The sequence below is a fragment of the Brachypodium distachyon genome, chromosome 1, assembly GCF_000005505.3.
Source record: "Brachypodium distachyon strain Bd21 chromosome 1, Brachypodium_distachyon_v3.0, whole genome shotgun sequence".
NCBI classification, from domain to species: domain Eukaryota; kingdom Viridiplantae; phylum Streptophyta; class Magnoliopsida; order Poales; family Poaceae; genus Brachypodium; species Brachypodium distachyon.
Genome location: NC_016131.3, coordinates 49,959,625 through 49,976,964, shown reverse-complemented (window position 1 = coordinate 49,976,964; position 17,340 = coordinate 49,959,625). Strand labels below are relative to the sequence as shown.

The 17,340-nt window shown below is 48.1% G+C and overlaps 4 protein-coding genes across 4 annotated transcripts; 3 read left to right on the top strand and 1 right to left on the bottom strand.

Moving 5' to 3' along the window:
- Positions 1–3,903: 3,903 nt before the first annotated feature.
- LOC100831881 (pentatricopeptide repeat-containing protein At1g63330) lies at positions 3,904–7,415 on the top strand. The gene has a single exon (XM_003557175.4). The coding sequence runs from the start codon at positions 4,047–4,049 to the stop codon at positions 6,738–6,740; it is 2,694 nt and encodes an 897-aa protein (XP_003557223.1). The 5' UTR covers positions 3,904–4,046; the 3' UTR covers positions 6,741–7,415.
- A 742-nt stretch (positions 7,416–8,157) lies between these two features.
- LOC100826097 (probable CCR4-associated factor 1 homolog 11) lies at positions 8,158–9,199 on the top strand. Its single transcript, XM_003561153.2, has one exon. The coding sequence runs from the start codon at positions 8,201–8,203 to the stop codon at positions 9,110–9,112; it is 912 nt and encodes a 303-aa protein (XP_003561201.1). The 5' UTR covers positions 8,158–8,200; the 3' UTR covers positions 9,113–9,199.
- Positions 9,200–10,484: 1,285 nt separating this feature from the next.
- On the top strand, positions 10,485–13,268 carry LOC100832177 (40S ribosomal protein S8). Its single transcript, XM_003557176.4, has 5 exons — positions 10,485–10,615; positions 10,705–10,777; positions 11,387–11,723; positions 12,298–12,485; positions 12,969–13,268. Exons 1-5 carry the CDS (start codon positions 10,612–10,614, stop codon positions 13,045–13,047), a joined length of 681 nt encoding a protein of 226 aa, XP_003557224.1. The 5' UTR covers positions 10,485–10,611; the 3' UTR covers positions 13,048–13,268.
- Positions 13,269–14,235: 967 nt separating this feature from the next.
- Positions 14,236–16,223, bottom strand: LOC100825782. The gene has a single exon (XM_003561152.4). The coding sequence runs from the start codon at positions 16,014–16,016 to the stop codon at positions 14,859–14,861; it is 1,158 nt and encodes a 385-aa protein (XP_003561200.1). The 5' UTR covers positions 16,017–16,223; the 3' UTR covers positions 14,236–14,858.
- Between the last annotated feature and the right edge of the window lie 1,117 nt (positions 16,224–17,340).

Sequence of the window (17,340 nt, the reverse complement as noted above, 5' to 3'; positions counted from 1 at the left end):
AACACACATCAGTGGCGGGCCTGAAATCTAGGCTCGCCACTGATGAGCCCTGGAAACATTTGAAGATTGAAAAAATCAGAAAAATGTGATTCTTTTTTCTGAAGTCTTATTTTTTATTGATTAACATAATGGAAAAATAACAACAGATGGTAACATTTGAAAAATGACCTATGTAGTATGATCTTGTTATTTCCCATAGTTGAACTTTAGGTTTTTAAGCCAAATGATCAAAGTTTTGTCCATTTCTATGCCATAGTTCATGATAATGTACCCGGCTTTTGCACAAATGTGATTCTTTTCACGACAAACAATATTTCCAAAGAGGTTTACAATTTTTTGGTTATAAAAAATGATTTTTCATTTTCCAAATGCAAAAAATGGGATATTTTGTGAAGCAAGTATACTTAATATGGCTCCAAATGATACCTATCCAATTTCCAAACAAAGTTGAACAATATTGTGAAAGATGTTTACAAATGTTTGGCTTTATTTTATTTTATTTTTCAAAATGCAAAAAAATCATATTTAGTCCATCAGTGGCGGTTCTTTTGGCCAGGCCCGCCACTGATGCTGCTCTGGGCCAATCCATATTCAGGCCCAACTGCCCAAGTGCCCAACTCACCACATTGCTATAAAAAGCAACTAACCCTAACCCCCACCTTATTTCTCCACCTCCCAGCCGCCACCCTCTCCCTTTCTCTCTTCCTGCCCTTCTCCCTCCACCGAGCCCTCTTTTCTCCTCTCCCTCTCTTCTGCTCTTCCACCGAGCGCCTCCCCTCCCCGAGGCCCGAGCGCCTCCCCCACTCGATCTCCACCTCCCCGTCGTGGATCTGGCCTCTCCTCTCCTCCCGCGCGCGTCCCCCACCGTCAAGCTCCTGCAGCAACGGCCCCGAAGGACCATGGAACGGTGGTGCTTGGAGGCCTTCACCGGCGCCGTCGGATCCATGCCCCGCCTCCAACCGCCAGCGCCCAGCGGTCGGATCCGGCGTCCCTCGGCCCAGCACCGGCCGGATCCGGCCTTAACCGCCGATGGCCGCCTGTTGCATGCGCCCCGTCGAGCCGCCCGAACCCTCCCTTCTCACATCACGGTTCGTCTTTCCCTCTATCTCTTCTCTCGGATCTCTCTCTCTCATAAGGCCCCTTTCTCTCCCTCTATCTCATCTCGGATCTCTCTCTCTCGCTCATAAGGTCCCTTTCTCTCACTCTACTGCAGGCCCTTTCCCTCGTCGGCACCGGCTCCGGCGCCGTCGTTCACCCCCGCATGTGGAGGAGCAGCAGCACGGACGGCCTGGAGCACCGGCGGCGACGCATGGAAGAGCACCGGTGGCGATTAGTTCGATTTGTTGTAACATTTGATTAATTTGTTTGATTTGTGATTTGAGGAATGAGGCATGTGGCCTATTTTTTTAATTGAATGGAATGGTATTCGGCCGCCGGCGTGAGGATTAGGGATTCGATATATGATTTGCGATCATGGAACGTGAGGGCCGGGAGGGCCATTTCTATATTTTTTTTATTTTCCCAAAAACAACATCAATGTCGGTCATGTTTTGCCCGCCACTAATGTGTTATACATCGCTAACGGGCAGGCCGCCCGTCACTAATGCTAAACACATCAGTGACAGGAAGTTAGTGACGGGCGGCCTGCCAGTTACTGATATGCTTTTTTGACCGTTACTGATAACCGTTTTTGTAGTAGTGACTGCTTGGCTGTATGTGTGGTGCATAAGGGAGGCTCCCCTGTCGCCGCATCCTATATCAGGGCTTCGGACAAGGACAACTTGGTCTCGCAGTTGATCCTATTTTCACCAACCGCCAGAACAAACTGCATAGCGACCATGGCAACTCCAGTGGTGGACTTGTCGATCTCTCGAGTACTCTCCATGTGTGTGGCACCAGACTCTGAAATTAATGATGGCTTGCAGCTGAAGCCTCCAGGGCCGTCACTTGGTTGCTTCTTTGGCAATGTGTATCAAGTACAACCGTGGCGACCACTTCAAAGTCCGCAGCAACAAGCTGTTGCAAGTTCATCACTGGATGGTATGATATTTGATTCTAATCAGTCCTTGTTTCCTTGGAATCTGGGTGGTTGCCTGCATGGAAATAGAACTCGATTGTTTGCTATAATTGGCACTGTTAGCAGAGAGTCATCATCATTATTATTTTGTGATGAATGCTTGGGATCATCATGGGACCCGGGATAGCTAGCACTTGTTGAGCATAAGTACAAAATTCACTATTCCAATTGTTCTGTGTTCCTGACGGTTAACACGTTGCAGAATTCAGTGACTGCTATATTCAAACAAAAGCCGTGCTCTGCTTGGGAGTTATATTTCTGTGACCAACAATTGCAATGTTTTGTTCAGTTGGATTCAATTAGGTGGGTTCGGCTCAAGCACATACCTGAGCAATATCTTGGATTAGTTGCCTGTGAAGATTTTTAGTGGGCAATCGCATGGTTCTTTTCATTGGAGTATTCAGCTGTCTGCAGCAATTGTCATGGCTTTGCCTCAACCAAGACAAGGGTACTCACTAATATGCATTACATTCAGTTATGTGAAGCAAGGAACATACTGGAGCAGTGGCCCTTTGAGATGTGCTCATTGATTTACATGATGCCAATTGAACAGGAAGCCATCATAACTTCGTATCTGAGGACATCACATCAGAAGTGTGTGTTGTTTATTTCCACAACCCCATGGACTCTCTGGGCTACTGACAACAGGTGCTGCACATTTTGGTTTTCTATATGTTTCGTGGGAAATTGCATGGTTGGTAGTGGCACTGTCTTGTGCATATTCAGATTTGGGAAGTGGTGAGAGTCTCATCAGCAGGTATAAGCTACTTGACTCAAGGGAGGAATTGACTTCAGCTCTGTTTTTCCTAGTCCTTGTTTGCTGCGTATCAGTACAGTCAGCATCAAATGGCCTGAAATTTCAGTTTGCTACTATTCTATACTTGTCCATACAACCAACCCAACTACATGAAAATTTCACTTGTGGCATCCTCAAGGCTCATCATATCATGCTGGGTGTTTTGCTTATTGGAATGCTGATAGTATGGTCACATTTCACAAAGGTTCAGATTATTGAAAATTCCACAGAAATGAGCTCATGGATTGGTGCAATATCCAGTGTGGACCAAGCTATTCAAAGTGGTTCTGAACTTGGTTATAGTTGGCACTCTTTTGAGATGGAGCTAGAACTTGACGGTTTCTTGCACACCTTTGTTAGCTGCAACCTCGCTGGTCACATTATTTGATATGGTTCATAACTTATGCAATGGGAGATTGCATGGTTATTTCTTCTTCCACTACTTTTTCTGCCGAGCAGTAGAACTGAAGCCTATTCCTATGTGCAATCGAAGCTCGGGCCTTCGTGAGAGTTGTTTCCATATGATGTAACTTTGGTGAGAGCTACTGGTGACACACCGATGATGCTTGGGCCCGATGAACAAAAGCTGCTGACACAAGCACCTGTTATTAAGTGTGACTTTGAGATTATCCAGTGGAAGATTGCATAGTCCCTCAACTTGTGTTCTGGTGACAGCAAGTCTAGGCAGCCACTCTCTACAATACTGGAAGATGAAACTCGTCAAGAACAGCATCTGCAATTCCTTACTTCGCTGCAATACAAAGGCCTTAGACCCGGGGCGGCTTGACAGGACGTCGCCTTGAGAACAAACCGAATTTCAAGGGGGTAGGATTGTCAGCGACCTTCATCCTTCCGGCTGGACTGCACAGTGGGCTATATCATTTATGGGATATGACCTGGTATGAAAGCACGAGCCGCAATATAAATGTAGAGATCTCGGCAACAAGGAGGTTGGCTAGGAACGGACTTGAGGGCGGCTTCGGCCGAGGCGTGGCTTATAGCGTGTGTTGGTTCTTCCTCCTCCTCGTTGCTCGTCTTGTCCATGAATCCTTAAGTTGTTGTAACCAAACTAGACGATATGATTCAGTAATACAAGTATTCTTTACGAAGTCTGAAGCTCTCGAGGCTTTTGACCAACGAAGCCCTCCCCCTCTCTGATCCCCACTAAATCCTATGCTCTCCGCCGCGCACGCTCGCCGCCGGGCCGCTTCCGCCGCAGCGCGCCTCCTCCTCCCAATCCCGCCGCCTCCCGCCCCCTTCACAACCAGCGCAAGTAATGCTTCTTCTTCCTCCTCCTCCACCCCGGAGGACCCCGACGCTGTGGCCGCAGAGGTGGCCACCCTCCTCTCGCGCTGCGCCGGCGACTGGAAGCTCGCCATCGCCGCCTCCGACATACCTTCCCGCCTCTCCCCCGACGCCGTGTCGTGCCTCATCTGCCGCCGCAGCCACAGCCTCCACCCCAAGCTCCTCCTCGACTTCTTCTACTGGTCCCGCCCGCGCATCGCGCCGCCCTCCGCCGATGCCTTCGCCCGCCTCGCGGCATCCCTCTGCGCCGCCTCCCACTTTCCGCAGGCCAATGGACTACTCCACCAGATGATTCTCGCCCACCCTCACCCTCCCCTCGTCCTCGCCTCCATCCAACGCGCGATCCAGGATTCTGATGCCCGCTCGCCGTCGCCCTCGCCCTCGCACTCGACGGCCGTGCTCGACGTGCTCGTGGACACTTACAAGAAGAACGGGAGCGTCCGTACTGCAGCCCAGGTCGTCCTGATGATGGGAGATCTCGGCTTGGCCCCTACGCGGCGCTGCTGCAACGGCCTCTTGAAGGACCTTCTGCGAGCGGACGCCATGGAGCTGGTCTGGAAGCTGAAAGGATTCATGGAGGGCGCGGGGATCCCGCCGGACGTGTATACGTACTCGACTTTCCTCGAGGCGCACTGCAAAGCGCGGGATTTTGATGCTGCCAAGAAGGTGTTTGAGGAAATGCGTCGGAGGGACTGTGCCATGAATGAAGTGACATACAATGTGATGATTAGCGGGTTGTGCAGGTCTGGTGCTGTTGAAGAGGCGTTTGGGTTCAAGGAGGAGATGGTGGACTACGGTCTGTCTCCGGATGCTTTTACTTACGGCGCGCTCATGAACGGTCTGTGCAAAGGGGGTAGGTTGAAAGAGGCTAAGGCGCTATTGGACGAGATGTCTTGTTCCGGGTTGAAGCCTAATGTTGTTGTTTATGCGACTCTGGTTGATGGGTTTATGAAGGAGGGCAAGGCAGCCGAGGCGTTTGACATTTTAAATGAGATGATATCTGCTGGCGTGCAGCCCAACAAGATCATGTATGACAATCTCATCCGTGGCCTTTGTAAGATCGGGCAGCTGGGCAGGGCTTCTAAGCTACTGAACGAGATGATCAAAGTTGGTCATAGGCCTGATACTTTTACTTACCATCCTCTCATGCAGGGGCATTTTCAACATTATGACAAGGACGGTGCTTTTGAGCTTCTTAATGAAATGAGGAATAGTGGCATTTTGCCTAATGCATATACTTACGGCATAATGATTAATGGGTTATGCCAAAACGGTGAATCAAAGGAAGCAGGCAACCTCCTCGAGGAAATGATTTCAGAAGGTCTCAAGCCAAATGCTTTTATGTATGCACCTCTGATCATAGGGCACTCCAAAGAAGGTCATATCTCATTGGCATGTGAATCTCTTGAAAACATGACCAAGGCGAATGTACTCCCTGATTTGTTTTGCTACAATTCTCTTATAAAGGGACTATCTACTGTGGGAAGGATAGAGGAAGCTGAAGAGTACTATGCGCAAGTGCAGAAGAGAGGATTAGTGCCAGATGAATTTACATACAGCGGTCTCATTCATGGCTATTGTAAGACCAGAAATCTGGAAAAAGCTGATCAGTTGCTACAGCAGATGCTTAACAGTGGACTAAAACCAAATGCTGACACCTACACCGACCTCCTAGAAGGGTACTTCAAGTCAAATGACCATGAAAAGGTGTCCTCTATTCTTCAGTCTATGTTGGGCAGTGGAGATAAGCCAGATAACCACATCTATGGAATTGTGATTCGCAATTTGTCCAGGTCTGAAAACATGGAAGTGGCTTTTATGGTTCTAACGGAGGTTGAGAAGAACGGATTGGTTCCTGATTTGCATATATATAGTTCATTGATATCTGGTCTTTGCAAGATGGCTGACATGGAGAAAGCTGTTGGTCTTCTTGATGAGATGGCTAAAGAAGGACTAGAGCCTGGGATTGTATGCTACAATGCCCTAATCGATGGATTTTGCAGGTCTGGTGATATTTCCCGTGCTCGTAATGTCTTTGATAGCATATTAGCCAAGGGATTACTCCCAAATTGTGTGACGTACACAGCTTTGATAGATGGAAACTGCAAAAACGGCGATATCACTGATGCTTTTGATCTGTATAAAGATATGCTTGATAGAGGAATTGCTCCAGATGCGTTTGTCTATAATGTACTTGCTACGGGTTGCTCAGATGCTGCAGACCTAGAACAGGCTCTGTTCCTAACAGAGGAAATGTTCAATCGGGGATATGCACATGTTTCTTTGTTCAGCACGTTGGTTCGTGGCTTCTGCAAACGTGGAAGGCTGCAGGAAACTGAGAAGTTGCTCCATGTGATGATGGACAGAGAAATAGTGCCTAATGCGCAGACTGTTGAAAATGTCATAACTGAATTTGGTAAGGCTGGAAAACTCTGTGAAGCACACAGAGTTTTTGCTGAGTTACAACAGAAGAAAGCTTCCCAAAGTTCTACCGATCGCTTTTCATTATTGTTTACAGACATGATAAATAAAGGACTAATTCCACCCAAGTGTGATGCATAACATGAGTCGAGCAAGCCGCAGGACCAAGCAAGCTGGAGATGGGATCAGATCTGAACCCGTGACAGCACAAGGCACTCGCTCAGTCCAATCTGAGAAGCAACTTCCACCTCGGTGCAACTCCAGCAATTGTTGCAGTCTTCCCACTGACGAGCAGCTGGGAGTGCTGATGCTGCCACCTAAAATCCCTTTCAGCCTGTTGCAAGATGTTCATGAAGATGTTGCCCAAGACAAGCTTGTCAACCCTGACGATGGATCCAATGACGCTGCAACTGAAGAGCAGTAACTGGAACTAGGCTCTCCTTCTCTTTCTTTATCTCTTGTTCTGGACATCGCCTTGTCCGTCCTGCGTAGGTTCTGGTTGTATTTCTTGTGGCTACTCTGATACCTGTTTTTCTCAAATTCAACAGTCATATCAATTTACCGTCGTCAATTGATAACGCAAGCGACTGATGTCTGGTGAGGATACATTTATTAGTAGTTTGGCAACTGTATACAAGTTATATTTTTTGGCGAGATACCGCAGCTGTTATATTCTTTGTTTTCCTTGTGTGATCTAGGCCGGCTATTAGCTGCATTGTGCACTGCGTCAGAAGGAATTTGAGAAGATTTGTCATTTATGAACTTGCTGTAACTTCTGGGGCGGTTCTATATATATAACCGAGTTCATTAGTAGTACATGTTTAGTGACATTTTCTTCCCTAGTTAGTCACGCCCTAACTTACATATGCTTGAATTGCTATGTCTGGTGAAGAAAACATTCAGAAAGTATCATGGAGATTTTATATGCATGCATTTGCATTGGATTAGCCTTTAAGATGGTTTATGTTATTATCTACAGATGAGAGCTTGATTTTGTATGGTCTATTTAGTTACAAAGCCATAAATTTCCTACAGTAATTAATCAGCGAGGCTTAATTTTCAGTAAGCTTCTGATGCATATCTTCCTATCCTATTATTACTGCCGTTTCGATCATGTGAATCACATGGCCGCTTTCTACTCCTATTGGAAAAGAAAAGGAAAGAAACGCGAATAAGTTTTGCAGGCCCTATCCAAAGGCCAGCAGAACCTTGGACGATCGACGTACGTACGCGGCGGTTCGAATCCGACTCCGACTCGAGCGCGCAGCAGCACCCACCGACCGACCGACCGAGTCATGTTCGTGTCCTGATCCAAATCCGACTCGAACCGCCCCAAACCCGGCCGCCCTCTCTCGTCTATAAATGCCGCACGCCTCGAGCACTTCTCCCCACCGACGTTCGCGAGAGAGACCAGAAAACAAACACCGCCGAGCGACAAGATATAGCAGAAATCGCGTTTAATTTCCGCCGCCATGCCTTCCTTCTCCGGCGACGGCGGCCCTCTCCTCCTCCGCCGCCCGTCCACGCACCACCAGAACTCCCCCCGCTTCGACTCCGATCTCCACCAACGCCGCCGCGCCCCAATCCGCCTCCCCGTCCACATGCACCCGCCGCCGGCCGCCTACCACCAGCCGCTCCCTCTCCCCGCGTCAGCAAAGCACCAGCACCATCAGCAGAAGCTCACCGCCGCGATCCAGCTCCAGGCGGCGGCGTCATTATCTTCCCCGACGATCGAGATCCGGGAGGTCTGGAAGCACAACCTCCGGGAATCCCTGGCCCAAATCGCCGCCCTGCTGCCCAACTACCCGGTGATCTGTCTCGACACGGAGTTCCCGGGCACGATCCACGACGACCCAGCCACGCCGCGCCACCTGCGGTCCGCCCACGAGAGCTACGCGCTCGTCCGCCGCAACGCCGACGAGCTCCGCCACCTGCTGCAGCTGGGCCTGGCCCTCGTGGGCGCCGGGGGACGGGCCCTCCCCGTCGTCTGGCAGTTCAACTTCCGCGGCTTCGACCCGGCCCGCGGCGACCCGCACTCGCCGGCCTCCATCGCCATGCTCGAGGCCCACGGGCTGGACTTCGGCCGGCTCAAGGCCCACGGGATCGACCCGCGGGCCTTCGCTGACGAGTTCAACCGATCGGGCTTCGCTCGCATGCCGGGGCTGTCGTGGGTGGCCTTCTCGGGGGCGTACGACTTCGCGTACCTGGCCAAGGTGCTCCGCCGCGGGCGCCGGCTGCCGGAGACGCTCGACGGGTTCAAGGGGCTCGTGGGCCGGCTGTTTGGGCCGTGGGTGCTCGACGTCAAGTACATTGCCAGGACATGTGGGATAAGGGGCGGGCTCGAGCAGGTGGCCGGGGCGCTCGGCGTGGAGAGGGCCGCGGGCCGCGCCCACAATGCCGGGTCCGATAGCCTGCTCACCGCCGACGTGCTCCTGGCCTTGATCGCGCGCTTCTTCACCTACGTTGATGTTCGCTCGGTCTATGCCGGAGCCATCGACGGCCTCGTAGTCTAGTCTCTAGTGTTCTTGAGGGTTTAATGTAGTCAAGGAAGGATCTTGGTTCTAAGTTATTCTAAAAATAAAAGTTAAGCGAGTTGGTAATTGACTTTGTTTGGTTGGTATTCTGTGTTTGAATATGGCTCTTTCATGTTCTATGTGGGCTCCTCTTGACCAAAATGATCCATGAAGATTATACTAGTACTCAAAGATAGACAGGTTTTTTAATGACAAAACTAACATAATACTTTTTTTAATGAAAAATCTAACGTAATACTGTTTTTTTTTACTTGAGCAGTGACAATAATCTTTTATAAATCAGTAGTCAAAGATGGACAAGTTTTAGTGCATAGAAATAATTTAAATTAACATATTTAGAATAAATAACAATTGCTGCAAAGCACTCTGAAGAAATTTCACTGCTTGCAGAAACAAAGAAGACCATTGCAGTAATCGATCTGTACATCTACAAAAAAAGAACTCTGTATGTACTCGATCAGGTATCCACTGGTCGGGTTAAAATTCGAAAACATACATGACAGTAAACACGGTGGCAGTAGTGCTATCTAGGGAAAAACATGGATTATTCAATATTCCTTCTATGACAAAATCACCAAGATAGGTCTGTGGAAGCTGCTGATGCTGTCATCCTGCCCTTCATTTTTTTTAGGTAGACAGTTTGCATCATCGCATGTACAGGAAAACACATAAATCATAATATTATGCTGCTCCTGCTATATAGTCCGTACTCAGTAATTGGCGCACATGTATTCTCAAAATAAAAATTTGGCACATCTGGTTTCTGGATAGTTTAAAGTTCCAAAATAATTTTGTACATAACCCGCCGTTCAGAAGTTCATACTTGCTTCTTGCCGTTTCTCCTTAGGTAGTCCCAAACCTCACGCTTATTATGGATCGGATATAGTAACTTTGTACTCTCTCTGATCCATAGTACTAACTTTGTACTAAATCACCGACACTTATTATGTATCGGATGTAGTAATTTGTTTGAATAAAATTAAGAAATCTCTAAGAGGGGACACAGCTGAAAGATTATTTGCGTATTGCTATTGAAAATGAAACATACGTTGAAGCTGGTGAATAATAAGGGAGCAAGGGTGGCATTGGCAATAGCTGCTTTTTTTTTTTTTAAGAACAGGGTGGCAATAGCAGTTCTGACTACTGAGCAACATCCCAAACCATATTTGTGCCTCATCCGGTCATCCCACGGCCACAAGCTGGGCTCAAATTGGTTCAAGGCCTCAAGGGTGGCAATCGCAGTCCTAGTGGGCCGAGTGAAGCACATAACAGCCCTTCCCTCCGATTCGTCTCCTCACGAACGGCCCGTTTACACCCTGATGCATCACGTGGGCTCTAAAGTCTAAACCCTAAGCCCGTGGAGGCACCTATAAAATCACAACCGCTTAGCGAGGCAGCACCTTTTGCGAGGCAGAGCAACCGGCGGCGCAGCCACAAAGCAGGGACAGGAGAGGAGGGAACCCTAAGCCGCCGCCACCATGGGTAAGCTCCCTGTTACCTCGCATGATTATTATCCTCCTCCCCCTCTTCGTGCTCCCCCGCTAATGGCGATTGCTGGTTCGATGCCGCAGGTATCTCGCGTGACTCGATGCACAAGCGCCGCGCCACTGGCGGCAAGCAGAAGGCCTGGAGGAAGAAGCGAAAGTGAGTGACCAACCAACCTCCAGATCTTTTCCACTGGATGCTTGTTTTCTTTCTATATATGTTACCAACACCAAGATTGATCAAGATGTCTATATATGTTGTAGTAGGTCTATGTATGAAACACGAGATTTGGATCTCGCTAGTGTGTAAAATTTAAGTGAGTCGTGATTCACCCATCAGTAAGCTTAGGCTAGGACGCGAAGCCATAGCCTCTTGCATAATCGGTCTTCCGTTGCAAGAAGTGAATCTAGTATGGTTACAGATTTCTGTACCGTTGTTTAGCTGCGGATGTTGTTTGAGATGACCATTCTGTTTGATGATAGCGTAATACACAAGTTTTATATGAAGGATGAGCTGCGTTTCGGTGTGTAGGGCACATGACTTTGCTTTTTCTCGCCAAGCTAACTGCGGTAGGTGTTGTAGATTTTGGTCCTTATGGTCCTTGCACCTTGCTGTAAGCAATGCGTGTTATAAGGGAAATTGAAATATGTTACATCCTTATATACACGTATGTGGAGACATCTGTAGAACCACAGCCTATTGCTGCCATAATTGTGTTATTTCTTTCGTTCTGTAGGTGTTAGTTTAACACTGTCTTTTGCCCTGAAGGTATGAGCTCGGTCGCCAGCCTGCTAACACCAAGCTGTCAAGCAACAAGACAGTGAGGAGGGTGCGTGTCCGTGGAGGCAATGTCAAGTGGAGGGCTCTCCGTTTGGATACTGGCAACTACTCCTGGGGAAGTGAGGCTGTGACCCGCAAGACTCGTCTCCTCGATGTGGTTTACAACTCTTCCAACAATGAGCTTGTCAGGACCCAGACACTTGTGAAAAATGCCATTGTGCAAGTTGATGCTGCCCCCTTCAAGCAGTGGTACCTCACTCACTATGGAGTGGATATTGGTAGGAAGAAGAAGACTCCTGCTGCTACCAAGAAGGATGCTACTGAGGTAGATTCCTTTCTGTTTATTGTGTTGCTCCTATTATCATTGTAATATGTTTGTTATTTGCATCATATCTTAGCTGAGGAACATCATACTATTTTCTTGTTTATCTACCACTACCACAATCTTGTGTTTTTAAATGTGTATTGCTCAACTTAAATGTCTCTGAAAACAACCACTATCCCATTTTGCTTATGGACTTTATGTAGTTTTAAATGGATGGTAATAATTACTTGGTTGTGAACTTGTTAGCATCTATTTTAATGTCTGATTTAACCTTGGGGTTGCGGATCCATTTGATTAAAGTGTTCATTGGGTGTTTTTCCTATTCTTTGTGAATTACTATATATTTGATTTATGGTGGGCGTAAAAAAATGTTACTGATATGTTTTCCATGTTAAAGTGTCTTCTGTTTGCTGTATATATGCATGTGTTAACTGCACATAGTGTTACTTGCTATCTAGTTTGTTGATTCATGTTATTGGAATTTCATAAACTGACTGCCTTGAAGTATGTTTTCTTATGCTTTGACTGTCGGATATAACAGTTGATCCTTCACTCTTGTTATACACATTGGCAGGATGGTGATGCTGCTGCTCCTGCTGCTGCGGCTGCAGAGGAAGCCAAGAAAAGCAACAATGTCCAGAGGAAGCTGGAGAAACGCCAACAGGGTCGCACACTAGACCCCCACATTGAAGAACAATTTAGCAGCGGAAGGTTGTTGGCTTGCATTTCGTCCCGCCCTGGGCAGTGTGGACGGGCTGACGGGTAAGAATATTGGACGCCTTATATTCTATTCTATATATTGATAATGTTTTAGATTGGACTGTGAAAAAGATGTTTACATTTGTCTTCAAGAGATGCTTATCTTGATGATGTAAATAAGTCCTAGCATGCATTCAAACTTTAATATATATAGAAAAATAGTTTATGCCATGAAAAATAGTTTTGTAGTTAATTTTATGATTTATAAGTTCTTGCAACGAGTAACTGAAACTGCTGTATAAAAATGGACGGAAAGTAAAATTGGCTAGTAATTTATTATGTTTTATGATGTAATGTGATTTAATATTTTAGTTTGCTGATATTTTGTTCATGGTTGGCCTCTGTATTTTGTTGTCCTCCTGCACTAACTGGTTTAAGTATTGTTTTTGCCTGTTTTTTGTGTTATACCTTTATTTTAATTCAATGTGCTAGTTATGTATCATTTTGGGCTGCTACAAAGTTTTAACTTGTGATACCTGATTACAGCTACATCCTTGAGGGTAAGGAGCTGGAGTTTTACATGAAGAAGCTTCAGAAGAAGAAGGGCAAGGGTGCCGCTGCTTAGAGCAAATCTACCTTAAGAACTTTTTTTGTTCTCTTGATACTGTTAGCTGTTTGGAGTTTATATCTTATGCTTGCGGACAAAATGGATGGTTGTTTCCCCCCTCGAAATGGTCCTGTCTAGCATGAAGAGCTGAGAATTGTTTATGTACTCTCGTTTCATTAGTTTCAATGTGTACTCTTTTGCTCGTCGTTTATAATTTTGAGCTTAGCTGTTTTGCATGACTGATTTTCTTTACACCGCAGCTTAAGTGTTTGTACACCCAAAAAAGCAAGTGTTTGCAAACAGTGTCTTGACTTAGTCAGATCAGGCAATCGAGTAAGAGTTGATCTTTCTACAACGTCGTAATTAATGCTGATAAATCATGTAGAGTTAGTTTATAGATGACACCTGTTATATGTCTACGACCCGACAAATTCCTGTTATATGTCTATGACCTGACAAATTATGGAGTTAGTTTAATTTCATAATTCTTGTCTCAAATTTGCCAAAAATGGATGTAATTATGGATAAAAGGTATATGTAAGATTTCGACAAGAATTATGAAACGGTGAAAGTATCTATTACTCTAAATTACAGTGTTGGAGTATTATTGAAGTCCTTAGTCATTAGAGTGAGGGAGTGTAATCTTTCAAAAATATGGCTGGCGATGTTTCCTCTTAACTGTTTGTAAATAGAGTAAGAAAGTGAATCTTGTCCGCACACTATGTTTACTCTAATCTTTCTGTCTTGAATTGTCCGACTGCGTTTATTCGCACACTATGTTTCCCTTTCAAGGGATATAGTACACTCTTATCGTTTCTGAAAACATGTCTGTATTAACTGGTAAGATTAAAGAAATCGTTTCGTATCTGTCTGTAAAATAGTAGTGTAAGAAAGTAAATCTTGTTTGACGCGCGGTGGTTTGGAGCTCCGGCTCTTGGAGCCCAAAAATTTTAAAAACGAAAATAATATTTAGAAGCACTCAAGAAAAGTAGAAAGTATAGACCAGATTGTCAAAGGGGGGAAACACAAGAAGTTTTTTTTTCTGTGTGACACATAAGTATGCTGGAACATTTTTTGCTTTATAAATTTGTTAATAATCAAGCCTCATCCATAAGATGTCTGTAATTTTGGCAGAAATCAGAGGAACAACTGTTGGAGTGTTTTTCTTATACAGTTTTTTCTATGCTAGATGAAGATGGAGATTAATTGATCAAAAGGAGGTCCTCACATCAATGTAGGCAGCTAGAAGAGCGTCATTTAATTTTCCATTCCACCCAAAACGAAAGATCACATCATTTGGCAGCCTATCAATCGAACAGACCACTGAAAGGAGCTCCACAACAGACTGGTACCAATGGTAGGATTCAGACAGAGGGACCATTTGATCAACAAGTAGCTCCAAGAGCATCATCTGACTTCCTTTTCATCCAGTATTCTAGGAAAAAAAAACTTCCTTTTCATCCTGAATTAGCAAGATCACAACATTTGCCAGCCTCCTTGCAACTGCACAGAAGAGCACCAAATCCTACAGCATCTTTTCCCATCTATGGCAGCCTAGTAGTACAAAATAGAAGTAGAAAAGGAGGTTGTACATTTTTGCTTGCAGTTACTATCTCTGAACAACCAACGGAATCAAGCTAATCCGTAGCACCTGTTTCTTTCTTCCATTGTCTAAAAATAATCGGTGGCAGCTAAAATGCACTACATTCCTCTCATCAAAATTCTTTGAACTACAAACAATTGGAAGGTACATTCGTTCGTACCTTCGATGATCAAGGGAGCCAGGAGCAAGCAAATCAATCCTTCCATACAGTTCCAGGCTCTCATCATCAGACCCTCGCCGGCTTCCGCAACACGGCGGAGAGGTAGACGGACGCCTTTGCGCCACCGCCGCCGCTGGGCTTCTCTCCGACAACCCACTTGAGCTTCTTGTACCCAAACCTGTCAATGAGCTTGATGACAACCCGCCTCCTTTCGTCGCTCTGGCACGGGTAGCTGTCTATCCAGAGCAGCCCGCCGACGCGCAGCACGCGGTCAACGTCGAACAAGAAGAACTCGAGCGCCTCGGGCGTCCCCGCCAGCCCCATCGCGGGCGCGCCGGCGCCGTCCAGGGCCGCGGCGCCGGCGGCGTGCACGAGGTCGAACACCCCGTCGTAGAAGGGCAGCCGGTGCGCCGGGGACAGCAGCAGCGGGAACAGGCCCCTGGCCGCCACGAGCTCGCTCGTCGCCGGCTCGAGCACGGAGGTGACGACGGTGGCCCCGTTGCGCTCCTTCATCCGGGACGCGAAGTCGGCGGCGCCGCCGGAGACGGAGACGTCGAGGCCGATCCGGATCTTGGTTAGTTTGATGACGTCGTCGATGAGGAACTCGTGGGGGTTGCTGTTGCTCCGCGAGGGGGTGACCCAGCGGCGGGGGTCGAGGCCGGAGGTGGAGGAGGAGGAGGAGGGGGCGCGGCGGCGGGTGAGGCAGCGGCGGCGGGGGAGCGGCTCGCAGCCCTTGGAGACGAGACGGCGGGGGAGGGTGGCGGCGGTGGCGTTGAGGGGGCAGGCGGCATGGGGCGCGTAGGACATGAATTGGGAGAGGAGGGAGAGAGCGGAAGGGGATCTGAGGCAGACGGAGCCGACGGAGGCCGGCATGTGGGTGAGCCCCGAGCGCGCGTCGCGGCCGAGCGGGAGCGCGTGTGGGGTGAGGAAGAGGAGAAGCTCCGGGGGCAGGTCGGCCGGGAGGGGGGTGCTGGAGGAGGAGGAGGCGCCGGTGCCGATCTCGCGCGCGATGGCGGCGACGTGGGCGGAGAGGTCGGAGGAGGATGGGGTTTGGGTGGTGGGGGGGACGCCGGGGGTGGAGAAGAAGGCGAGGAGGGCGAGGAGGTTGGTGGAGACGAGGGAGAGGAGCATGAGGAGGTTGAGCGGCGCCGGGGAACAGAGGCAGGCGAGCACGCGCCCGTGACGGCGCCGGGTCGCCGGCAGCTTCAGCGACACCGACCCCATGGCGGCCGGCGCCGACCCCGTCCGTACGCGGCCTCTAGTCTCTGATCCCCCGCGCGCGAGTGAGTGGAGGAAGACAGCGGCGGGGAGGGATCTCGGGCGTGCCGGCGGCGTTGGCGTCGCTTTGCTTGGTTGCTCAGCGGAGTAAAGAGCGATGAGTGAGGGAGCTGGGAGTGGGGAGGTTGTCGATTTCAGACAGAGTGTACACTGTACAGAATAATGTCAATATCCGGTCTTGCTGTTAGCTTTGTTTAATCGGTGATTCCGTTCTACTGGCACGTGCTCCCTTCTATGACGATTCTTGTCGAAATATTACATGTATCGCATTTTTTACATATAGATACATTTATTTTTGAACAAATTTGAGACGAGAATTATGAAACGGAGGTAGTACCTGTGTTAAATCCGAGGGATTGTTCTGCCGATTTGCTGACAGCAAGGTGTTTGACACGAAAAATAGTTAAGAAGAAAAAGTATTTCTCATGCGCGGGTGGAAAAATTAAACGAGGGCGTGACAATGTACCTAAATACACAAATAAAATATAGAAAAATATGTATTTTATTAATCTTAGAGAAACAAATTATAATTTTCCTTGAGGGAGTGCGATCCGTGGCCTGCCAGCACGGCCAATATGACTTGGGCGATTGTGGTGTCTTAGTTCACGGGACCTCGTAAAGTTCCCGCTCAATTACTCCCGCAGTTCGAGCCGCAAGACACCTCTGATTAAGCTGCTGCAATGGTTGCCGTCTTCAATTCTTGTCTTCCCCATGTGCTTGACGTAGATAGTGGTGTTGTGGAGGTGAAGTGGAGAGGTGGAGCGGTACGCCATTGCACCGGCGATGCTTAGCGGTAGACCTCCGGCTTTGTCGTTGTCCGATGATGATGGTGTCTAAGCCCCGTTGGCTTAGACAGGATGGGTGGCCTTGCCTTGTCGGTGGCAAGCCTAGGAATGTCCGTCTTACCGGTGTCGGACGGGATGACTTGCTAGCACCTCGTTAGTGCAAGCAAGTAACGGGTTACCTCATCGGAGAAGGACTAGTCGGTGGAGTAAAGCCTCGCCTCGTCGGCGCCTGGACGATGCTGGGGAACAATGTTGGTGTAGATGTTGGAGTAGACAGTGACGTGTCGATGATGTAGTCAGAGTTGGATGAATACGCATGGTAGGGCTTGGCTTTGATGTCGAGACGACTCAGTAGCATCATCGAGATGATGGAGGGGCACCCCCGTCGAGCATCCACCGAAGTCCTACCGGCAGGAGTTGTTTGATAGCAAGACAGGGTGATGCACAGCAGTAAGGATTTACCAAGTCCCGTAGGTGTGCTGAAG